At 41.7% G+C, this 11,565-nt stretch overlaps 1 protein-coding gene across 2 annotated transcripts in view; it reads left to right on the top strand.

Moving 5' to 3' along the window:
• The first annotated feature begins 450 nt into the window (after positions 1-450).
• The window catches only part of CARD9 (caspase recruitment domain family member 9), a 43,981-nt gene continuing 32,866 nt past the window's right edge, over positions 451-11,565 (top strand). Inside the window, exon 1 of one of the 2 annotated variants that reach the window (XM_030207620.1) lies at positions 451-579. In XM_030207620.1, coding sequence (XP_030063480.1) covers positions 560-579 — 20 coding nt within the window. In that variant the 5' untranslated portion in view covers positions 451-559. Of the gene's footprint in view, positions 582-11,565 lie in introns of both variants that reach the window. The other variant, XM_030207621.1, reaches the window with a different exon arrangement.

Raw genomic sequence — 11,565 nt, 5'->3', positions numbered from 1 at the left:
TAGAAACAGGATGCTGGGCTTGATGGACCTTCAGTCTGTCCCACAATGGCAATACTTCTGTACTTACGACTAAGCTTGATTCATGCATTTCTGGCCTTTGAGCCATTCCAAGGGAGCACCATTAACCAATCATATTATTACTCTTTCATTAACATATTATTTATTAGTACAGTTATCTAGAACTTTTCAAGCTAGTTATTATGTGGGTGTTTCAGATCCCTTCTCTGCGAATGGGATGTTGTAAGTTAGATCTTTGTCTCTTAGCTTTGGGCAGGCTCATTAAAACCACCCCCAATAGCAAAACCATTTGCTCTGCAATTCTCGTGTCTTTTCACTTCCCATTTCACAAGCCTTGATCTCGTGCAACCGGTTTCCTCAGGCCGAAATACGGCTAACCCTAAGCTACTGACACATTGCTTTTCAGAGAAGGAAGTGCCCCTAGGAGCACAGACTTCCTGACTCCTCCCAGGCTGAATGAGTGTAGGAGCCGTCAGTACCAAGATCTTTTACCCTGCCAGTGGCTGACCTACAACAAAGCGAGAAGCATGAGCTGCTGCGAATGAAGACTGACGCATGCAAAGGTGGGTAACCAAGTTTGGAGAGTGACTTTTGTTCTGCCCAACGTGGAGTTGAAACAATTTTCGTATCGAGGGTGTGCACTGCAAAGGGTTGTTTTTCCCTCCTGTTGATGCAAACCTGCAACCCTTGATGGCAAGATGCGTGTCTGAGAGTCTGCTAGGGTTGCAGTGGCTTTCCATCACACAGGGTGGGTTAGCAGGGCATTAATTCCCCTCTCCTTCCCACCATGATGATAATATGTAGGCTCTCAATCTCAGCCAAAAGTACAAACAAGAGACTGTCGTCATTAGTTCCTTGTCAAGCAGTAATGGATTGTCAAGCAGTAATGGATGGCTGGTAATGGAATGAGGGCACAACCAGTTTCTCATGAAGCTTCTAAAGGATAGGGAATGGGAAGGGAAAGAGACGGCTACATCTTTGGCGTAGTTTGAAAGAAGTAAAGTGCCGATTTATTTTTTTAAGATTATATATATATATATTTTTTTTTTGTTTTTGTTTTTGTTTTTTTTGTTTTTGTTTTTTTTTGTTACAAAAAACACACTGTGTGTGTGTGTATATATATATATATACATATACATATACATACACACACACTCTTTCTCTCTCTCTCTCTCTCTCTCTCTCTGAAGAACCCACCCCACAGTAGCCAGGCCCCCTGCAACCAGTCACAGAATCTATAACAAGGCAGAATTGATGTGTACAGCCTGTGCTCTTTCATTAAAACTTGAGGACCATGGGTCAATTTTACCAGATAATAGAAAAGGTGCCGGTACTCAGTACCCCCTCAAAAAAGCCCTATATATATATATATATATATATATATATATATATCACATAATAGTGGCAGATTACCTTTCCTGATAACAGCCTTCCTTGTTGCAGGATGGCATTTAAGCGTTGGTAGCGTGTTCTCTGATGTGCTAACAAAGCCTGCCCACCCCTGCTTTTTAGAAATGAGCTTGGCAAGCAGACAGTGGAGCAGCCACTGCCTAAAGATAAGGTCCTGGGTGTTATCAGTGTGCACCCTGTCCTTGTTGAAAGGTTAGGTGAAAAATCTATTTTAGATAATGGGAGAGGTTTTACATGCTATTCTTGCCAGTGGAAGACAATCCATTTTCCATGTAAATTCATTCATTTGTTCCATTTCTTGGTGCTCTAGTAACAACTTCTGGAGCTGCCAAGCCACCCAGTTCTGGATATCGATTTCTACGTAGCAATGTGGTATTGGTGGTCCCTGACTACCCATTGAGGTTAGAGTTGCAGGTTCCGTAATGCGGGCAGTCAGAAATTCAGGTCTGGCCTGAAATCTCCCATCTGGAACTGGGTATCTTGAAAGCTCTGAGTGCAGTGGATTAAATTTAAAACTGAATCAACCCTGTGGGGTGAATCAGAAGAGCCCATTGGCAAGTTAACTTAGAAGTATTTGTATTCTATTTTAGTGTTTCCCAAGTCAGCCCCGGAGAACCGCCCTTCTAGTCAGGTTTTCAGAATATCTACAATTAATATGCATGAATTGATTTGCTTAGACTGCCTCTATTTTGTGCACATTTCTTTCATGTATATTCATGGTGGATATCCTGAAAACCTTACTGGAAAGGGGGTACTCCAGGACCAACTAGGAAAACACTGTTCTATTTGTGGCTAGCCTGCACACTTTTTCATGTTTTCTTAGGAACTCCTTGAAACACATTACTGCACTCTCTGGAGCAGGGTTTCTCAGTCCAATCCTTGGGGAATCCCAAGCCAGTCAGGTTTTTAGGGTACCCACAATGAATATGCATACACTGCCTCCATTGTATGCAAATGTATCTCATGCACATTTATTGTGGATATCTTGAAAATCAGACTGGCTTGGGAATATGGTTGAGAAACCATATTCTTTCATACTTTTCAAAGAAATCTTCTCACTTCTATTCCAGTTACTAAAGTATCCAGTCAGGCAAGTATCCAGTAATATGTACGTAGGCTGATATTTTCACTCGCTTCAATGACCTCCAGCGTCCATTTGGTAACAGCAGAGTGCACAATTAATTTTGTACATACTCTCACAGGTATAAACCTCAGTCCTAAACCAGGATAAAATCTCAATCTTTCAAATTTACGCCTAGTGGTCTTCTTAAAATGTGCATCATACCAAAATAAAACCTCCATCTGGAACTTCTTGAACCTCCATTACCCCAGTTGCAAAGGACTTAAATATAAATCAATATATGCATCTAGCTTCTCCTACATCAGCACTCAACTATGGAATGCACTGCCAAAGGCCATAAAAACAATGCATGACCTGGCAGCCTTCCGGAAATTACTAAAGACCAACCTGTTCAAAAAGACATAACCATAATGATCCGTCATAAATGACCTGACATCAAAACTCTACCAGAACCAGACAACATCAAACTCTTTATTCCTGTTTGCTTCAATTAATTTGTCACTAATGAACATTAATGCATTACCCCCTTATCTCTCACGCCTGAAATGAACTGTTTATCTAACTTACTTTACAATTTATTTCAACATTTATGTGCTTTAAATGTAATACTAGTTTGTATTTCTCATTCCGGAAATGGCGATCGCCATTAAGGCATAATGTAAGCCACATTGAGCCTGCAAAAAGGTGGGAAAATGTGGGATACAAATGCAACAAATAAATAAATAAATAAACTTATAGGATTTATTATGTATGGGCAATATATCAAGATATGCTTAGAAACGCTATTTATCAGGTTGCCGTATATCTTTTTGTTCTTCCTCACTGATTTAATTCGCTTGGTATTGAGAATTTCCTGTCTCTCCATACATTGTACAGAATAGTTCACTTGGAACTGATAACTGTTCTTGTGTCTTTCCCCTTTATAACAACTTATTTATTTGGAACGTTTATCTTGCTTTTGCATTCGGCAACAATGTCCAAAGTAGTATACAAAAACATTAAAATGCCATAAATTAAAAACTGACCGGCCGAGCCGATATTCACATTTATTTAACTGGCCAGAAACAGCCGCTGACTGGTTAAATAGCTTGTTTGTGGCAAACCACGACTATTCAGTGGGACTTGACTGGTTATTTCTGCTGAATAGTCGCAGTTAATGCCAACCACAAAACCAGCTACCTCAGGGGACTTATGCAGTTAGGCACTGATCTTCAGTGCCTGACCGCATAAAATAATTGGTTAAATCGGGCCGCATAAATAGCAGTCTTATCTTTGACTGGTTTAATTTAAGTGGTCAGGTGCTGAATATTGCCTTAAGTGGTTAAGTTTGAGCAGGCAAAAATAAAACTGGATATGGCCCGGCACTGAATATCCGGGTTTAACTCTGGTGGTGGATATTAAATATCGGGTGGTAAGTGTGGCAAAAACAGGGAGTTTTCAAGCCTGTGAACTGAATTAATCTTTTCATGCAGTGTATTTCTTTTGTTTGGCCAGCAGGTGGTGTTTGTTTTCTGTTTTAAAGCTGTTGTGGAAAAAGCTGATTTCTTTTCAGTTTAGCCCTGTGGAAAGGCAACCTGCAGTGCCATTGGCCAGATACTTTCAAAATTGGTGCTCTGGGCTCTGATTGGCCTTGGAGTTCAAATCCAGCCAGGAGGTACTGGATTTTCCCCAGTCTTAGATAGGGAGTCTAGATGGTAAACATCTCTGCCCTGAGGCCCTGTTCAAGAACTGTGAGCAGTTGTTTTCCCTGAAACTCCCCAGGTGCTACCCAGGTAGTGACAAAGTGTTTAGATAGTTTTAATATTGATCCTTATTCAGCTACCTGTTATAGCTTGTTGTTTTTCTACAAGTTTTATATCATCCACTGAGTTATATTTCTGCAGGGCCGCCGAGAGGGGGGGGGCAGGTGGGACAAAATTTCCCGGGCCCGGGCCTCCAAGGGGGGCCCGGCACCGTAGCCCCTCCACTCGCCCCCCTCCATCCACCACTGGGCCGGGCCCCCTTGAATTGAAATCATAGCGCCTCACCTTGATCTCGCTCCTTGTGAAAGAAGCGCAGCAGCGGCAGTCTGCAAATCGCCTACCTTCGGGCCTTCCCTCCCTGTGTCCCGCCCTCATCTGACGTAACTTGCATGAGGGCGGGACACAGGGAGGGAAGGCCCGAAGGGAGGCAATTTGCAGACTGCCGCTGCTGCGCTTCTTTCACACGGAGCAAGGTCGAAGTGAGGCGCTATGATTTGAATTCAGGGGGGCCTGGCCCGGTGGTGGACGGAGGAGGGTGGTGGCGGTGGCGGGGCCCCAGGGGCGGCCTTGCCCCGGGCTCGGCCCAGTCTCTCAGCGGTCCTGTATTTCTGTGAGAATAAACCCATTAGTTTATTAGCTCTTATGTCTTGGACTGACAAAGAATCCTGGTAGTTTGTGTTTTGGGTCTGTGAATGCTTTCTAGGAACTGTAGAACCCCTAGGAATGTGGCACCAGTGTCCTAGAAATCATCGGGGAATAACTTCAGAGTGGGACACTAGCCCAGAGGCAAGCAGGACCCAGTCAGTGGGAGGAGGGTGTAGTGTAGAGCACATGTCCAGGTGGAGGTGGGCCTGAGCAGTGCTGGGGACAAACTTTCCAGTTGGCCGCAGGGTTAATCCCAGGTGGGAGCTAGGCATTTCATGACAGTGTCTAAGCTAAAAGCCACCTGACATTGCACTGAGAGGCCAAGGTACTGAACCATGGAATTTTCTGTGGGGTAGCAGCCGCTTTGTGTGCAGTTTTTCTATGGATGCAACTGAACCTTATAGAAAATTTGCACATGAAAATTGAAAAAAGAAAAGATAACTAACTATACCTAAGGAAGTGTTTGTTTTTGGAAAACGTGCAAAGATATTTTCTCATTTCAAGTTATAAAAATGCTTAATGAACTTCTTTGCAAACATTTTTATCACAACAGCACATTATTAAAACTTTTGCATACGTTTATGACATAACAGACTATGCATGTTTGCTACACAAAAGGCCCAAATTTGCAATTTTTTTTTTTTGCAAACAAGATCTGCACACAATAAAACATACAAAAGCCCAGAACAGTAGTGTTTTTAGGGCTTCAGGCCATTTTGCCCATTTTAAAATGTGTAGGCCACCATCTGAGAAAATATTTACAACTTAGTATATCAGCTTCTTTGTCCAGTTTTCTAGCATCAAGTTTTCTATCCGTTAGAAAATATGTCCTGCTAGTAAAAAAAAGGCCCATTTCTTAACGCAATGAAATGGGCGCTAGGAATGTAATAAGTTCCTGCCATTAATGTTTCCACGGTTGTATTCTGAATATAATTGTTGTTTACATGTGTAAGATTTCTTTATATACAATATTTTTTGTGTAAACTGTGTTACAATGTGGTAAAAGTTTTCCTTCTTCAGGCCCTTCAATCAGTTTAACAATCACATCAGAAGAGCTCCTTACTCGTGAGAATGCAACATACAGTTGCCCATGTGAGAGACTGAGAGTGACAGTGTGTTTTACAGACAGTGTAAGAGAGAGATACACAGAGTGATTGTGTGTGTGTGATGTGTGTGAGTGACAAAGTGATTAAATGTTTGTCTTCCCTTCCGTTCTGTGCACTTGCCTCCACTGATGTTTGTACCTCCCTGTATATGATTGTTTGTTAGAGATTCAATCCACTCCACTTCCCTCCTCCAAGTTCCGTTCTGTCTGTCTCGTTGACAGTGAGAGGCAATGAAACGCGGAACTACAGACTTACGATCCCTACACTGCCACAGTGCCACGGAGTCAGCTTCAGAATCTTGGAGGTGCTTTTTATTATATAGGATATGATCATAACTTCATTCTCTGCAACTCTTGTCAGGCTGTTGTGGACCACAGCTGAGTAAGATCTTGAGGATCCAGAGTAATGTATAGTGGAAGGCCTAATGGAGTTAAAGGCAAGTGATTTGAGTTAGTAAACTAGTAAGGTATGGCTTGTTTTGGGTGTATTTGTGTATGTTTTATGTTATTCCTGTGCCTTTATGCACCTGTGCACTACTTTGGGTGCCCTATGTTTGATAAATTATCCCTCCCTCTTTCAGGTGTGGGTGGTTATGTTTGGAGATATAAAGGGGATGGGCAGTTGATGTAGTATATTCATTTAGCTGAATTGATTGGTATGATGGGATGCTTTGGACAGAGATTCCCTAAGGTATGCTGCCTTAAAGAGCTGTATTAAATGATATATGATGAGATTAAAAATAGGTTGGTGGTTGATGTGTGGGTATGGATGTTATTTTGTATTTTTTCAGGTTATGGGAGTTGGTCCTCCTGAGGAAGGTGGACCGAAATGCGGTCTCGCATAGAGGAGCGTAAAGCTGGAGAGGAATTTTAAAGCTAATTTGATGCAGTCAAATGGAAGCTCTCTTTAAGCTGCGCTAACCCATTGAGCTGACCGGCTATTATTATTCGAGTATGGATAAAGGTTCATCTTGCTAAAGAGCTATTGTTAAAGAACTATTTTTCATAAAAGCTACTCTGCATTGGCAGCAAGGACTCTGTGCTTTCGCACAATATACATGGATTTGTTTCGGGATGGTATCTCGTTCCAGATGGTTAAATTGATCATATTAGTATTGAGTACTGTGTGGGCAGAGTAGAGTGTGGAAGAAGTTCAGATGAACCATGTTTAATTAATGAGAAATTGGTGTGAAAGCTGAATGGCGTGGTGAAAGGCTTTGAGAGATTGAGTTCCTGAGACTGTTAGGGTAAATGCAATGTAATACATTGAAAATAAAGGTAGTGTTTAAAAACTTTATTAGGGGCATTTGAGTTTGATGAATTTAAGGGTACTTGCTCCTAGATAGTACTGTTATTCCCTGTTAGAGAGATATGCCCTATGTTAAGCCAGGAAGGCGGTGTGTAGAGACAGGGGAGGCTGACAGGTGTACCACATGTGACCTTTTGAGCCATCTCATATTTCCCAATACATAAACTCCCTGTTTACTCAGGTCTGACCATTCTCAGCAACATTTAAAGCATGTTCTGCAAAATGTCCATGACCGTGCTTCCTCTGAGTTCATAAATTGGAAACTGTGTACAAATCCTTCCTGTTTGTTTAAAAGGAATGGGGGGGGGAGGGGGGGGGGGAGGTGTATATGCTGTTTCGAAGCATGTTTTTATAATATAAGGTAAATACAGAAAATAGAAGGATGCAATCCCCATGAAAACAGCAGAGAGTTAAAAAAGTGAGGAGTATAATCAAATGAAGAAGGTCCAATCCAATTTTAAAAAACTTTTAATAAATATTGTGTTCATCTATAATAGTCTGTGGCACAAAGAGATGTGCGTAACTAGTGAGGTAATTAAATTTGCTGACGACATAAAGTTATTCAAAGTTGTAAAATTACAAGAGGACCTTACGAGACTGGGAGACTGGGCGTCTAAATGGTAGATGACGTTTAATGTGAGCAAGTGCAAAGTGATGCATATGGGAAAGAGGAACACGAATTATAGCTACGTAATGCAAGGTTCCACGTTAGGAGTCACTGACCAAGAAAGGGATCTAGGTGTCGTCGTTGATGATACGTTGAAACTCTCTGCTCAGTGTGTTGCAACGGCTAAGAAAGCAAATAGAATGTTGTGTATTATTAGGAAAGGAATGGAAAAAAAAATGAGGACGTTATTATGCCTTTGTATTGCTCCATGGTGCGACTGCACCTCGAATATTAAGTTCAAATCTGGTCACCGCACCTCAAAAAAGATATAGTGGAATTAGAAAAGGTGCAGAGAAGGTCGACAAAAATGATAAAGGGGATGGGACGTCTTCCCTTTGAGGAAAGGCTAAAGCGGCTAGTGCTCTTCAGCTTGGAGAAAAGACGGCTGAGAGGAAATATGATAGAGGTCTATATAATAATGAGTGGAGTGGAAAGGGTAGACTTGAAGTGTCTGTTTACTCTTTCCAAAAATACTAGGACTAGGGGGCATTCGATGAAGCTACAAAGTAGTAAAACGAATCGGAGAAAAGTTTTCTTCACTCAACGTGTAATTAAACTCTGGAATCTGTTGCCAGAGAATGTAGTAAAGGTGGTTAGCTTAGCAGGGTTAAAAAGAGGTTTGGACGGCTTCCTAAAGGAAAAGTCCATAGACCATTATTAAAATGGACTTGGGGAAAGTCCACTGCTTATTTCTGGGAGAAGCAGCATAAAATGTTCTGTACTTTTTTGGGATTTTGCCAGGTATTTGTGAACTGGATTGGCCACTCTGTTGGAAACAGGATGCTGGGCTTGATCGACCTTTGGTCTGTCCCAGTATGGCAATACTTATGTACTTATGTACTAAAGATAAAAGGACTCAACAAAGCTGTGTTTCGGCAACAATGGCTGTATCAGGAGTCATGAATTCTACAAATGAAAGGGATAACAGTGTACGTAGATAATAAATATAAATAAACCTTTAAAAACTTACAGAAAAGCAAACAAAAACGGACTTATACAAATATATGAATAATGTAAATATATATACAAAACATTGTATAAATTAAAACACTAACTTATAATCTTTGTGTTTTAATTTATACAATGTTTTGTATATATGCTTACATTTTTTATATATTTGTGTAAGTTCATTTTGTACCTATGTGAGTTTAAGTTTATTTTCATATTTATTTTCTAAGTATACTGTTATCCCTTTCGTTTGTAGAAATCGTGACTGGCATTGTTGCCAAATCACGGTCGTATCAAGTCCTTTTATCTTTGTTCCACAAACACAATATTTATTAAAGACTTTTTAAATTGGATTGGACCTTCTTCATTTGATTATTCTCCTCACTTTTGTACCTGTCTTGTACATTATAAGGCCATTTATATGGCTGCGGATATGTTGAACTAGAGGTGATAGTGTATGCTTAGCTTAAGGACTTTTGTTGTCCCTCTAGTTTGACGTCTGTATAAGTTAGTTTGATCACAGGCTTTCTGTCTTGTACAGACTATCTGCATTTAATTTCTTGGATTTTCAATAATTTTCTGAGTAATGTTAGGATGGGGTGGAAATTTGTAAAATATCTGATGACAGATTGCTGTTCATTTTTTTGTTGTACGTGCTCCATATGTATTGTTGCATGTGCATTTGATTGGATGTACTTTTTTGATACTGTCATCAATAAAAATATAAGACTGTGGAATCAATGTGTGTGCCGTGGATGTGCCTCCACAATATACTTCAGCCTTTTTTTTTTTTTTAGTTCCATGCCAACTATTTTACAGTTTATTTTTGTAGGGTTCCATGACAACTTTCACGTCCCGGGTGTGTGTGTATGTTATTGTTTATATGTACAGTACATGTATGAAAGCTGCGTGTAGCTTTTTTTTTCCGGCTGCGGGTGCCGTGGACGCTCCTCCACAATCTTACTTTGGCCTTTTTTTTGTTCCATGACAACTTTTTCATAGTGCTCTTACATGTGGGACACGTGCACATGGCATATTTAACACCCATGTGCAAATATTATTAAAATACTAGTAAAAGAGGCCCGTTTCAGAGCAAATGAAACGGGCGCTAGCAAGGTTTTCGTCGCCAACACCCCCCCTCCCTCCCTGGCCAACCCCTTCGTTGTTCTGCCATTGCTCCGCCCCCATCGTCATGACGTTTGATGCGAGGGTGGGGCCCAGAGCGATTTCCCACTTTTCTGCCTCCCTCCCTGCCAACCCCTTCGTTGTTCTGCCATTGCTCCGCCCTCGAGGGCGGGGCCCGGAGCGATTTTGGTGGCTTCACCACCACGAACCTTCGAACCTTTTTGAAGGAAGTCAGGGCTTGGCTTCACTGACGTCAGTGTCCTCAGAACGTTGAGGGTGAGTTTTATTATAGTAGATGACAGCAGCCCACTCCGCCGAGAAGTCGCCTTCATGCTATAACAGCTCCAGACCTGTAGGAAAATTTTGCACATTAAAGGTAATCGCTCCTTTCTGTGCATTTCTGGGAATGGTCATTTTAATGCCAATCAGCTCATTGTAATACATTTGCGTAGGGTTATTATTGGCTGCTACTGTGAACGATAAGATCAACGCAGAACCCCTTTGTGCAAAACTCGCTGAATAATGTGAATGCTAAACTGGCTAGAACCAGTCTAAATCAGACATTACTTGCACGGTAAGCTTTGTGCATTGGGCCCTGAGTACTTTTCGTGCCCTCTCGGATAGCTGCACTTCTTTTCCTGAGTGGGTGATATATCACCGTGCCTCATCCGTCACACCCTGGCTTTACCCGACTGTTTGGCTAAATAGTGCAAATGAGAATAGTGGAAGGCAGAAGGGAGTCCATGGCAAAGCTGAGGACAGGCATATAATTAGCAAAAAAACGGATGGAAACAGAGACAGTTTGGAAGGGCAAGCAGAGTAAACGACAGATGGATGACAGGAGTGTTTGCTAGCACTGTGCTATGTGGTTTTGCTTACTTAATGCTGTGACTGCTTGTTTTCTTGGCCATTTGAATATTTCACAATATGATTGTTGGTAAATCACAACAGAAAAATCTCTCTAGCACAGTTCCCTCTAAGCTGAGTGGGACTCTTCCATCTTTCATTATCACATTTTCAATAGTGATGGACAGGCAAGCTCTGCAGAACTCCAGGGAACCTGCCTATCCCTGGAAATTGAAAACACAATATTGAAGCATCACCCCCCTATTGGTAACAGCGCAGTGGAGGACACCCGCTAAACCTAGAGGGAACAGTGCTCTCTAGTGTTCTATGGTACTACTGGCAGGACAGAGTAAGGCATAGGCAAACTAAGCAACAGGCAGATGATCTAAATCCCCGCGCTGTTCCAAACAGCTCTCTAAAATAGCGCTGGAACAGCGCGGGGCACTATTAGACCTATGATCAGAGATAATGCATGCAAATTTAAGCAGCACAATTATCTCTGATCATGGGGTAGAAGTCCTAGGGTGCAGATGTTTAGAAGGGGCCTATTAGAAATGCGAATTCAATGGCTTCCAAGGCACAGTTTTGCCCAGGCAACTCAGCTGCTGGCAAAAAGAAGAGTGTGTATGTGTTGGGTGGGGGGGGGGGGGGGGGTAGGGGGTGAAGAGG

The sequence above is a fragment of the Microcaecilia unicolor genome, chromosome 6 (genome assembly GCF_901765095.1).
Source record: "Microcaecilia unicolor chromosome 6, aMicUni1.1, whole genome shotgun sequence".
In the NCBI taxonomy this organism is placed as follows: Eukaryota; Metazoa; Chordata; class Amphibia; order Gymnophiona; family Siphonopidae; genus Microcaecilia; species Microcaecilia unicolor.
This window is presented reverse-complemented; position numbering and strand designations above follow the sequence as displayed.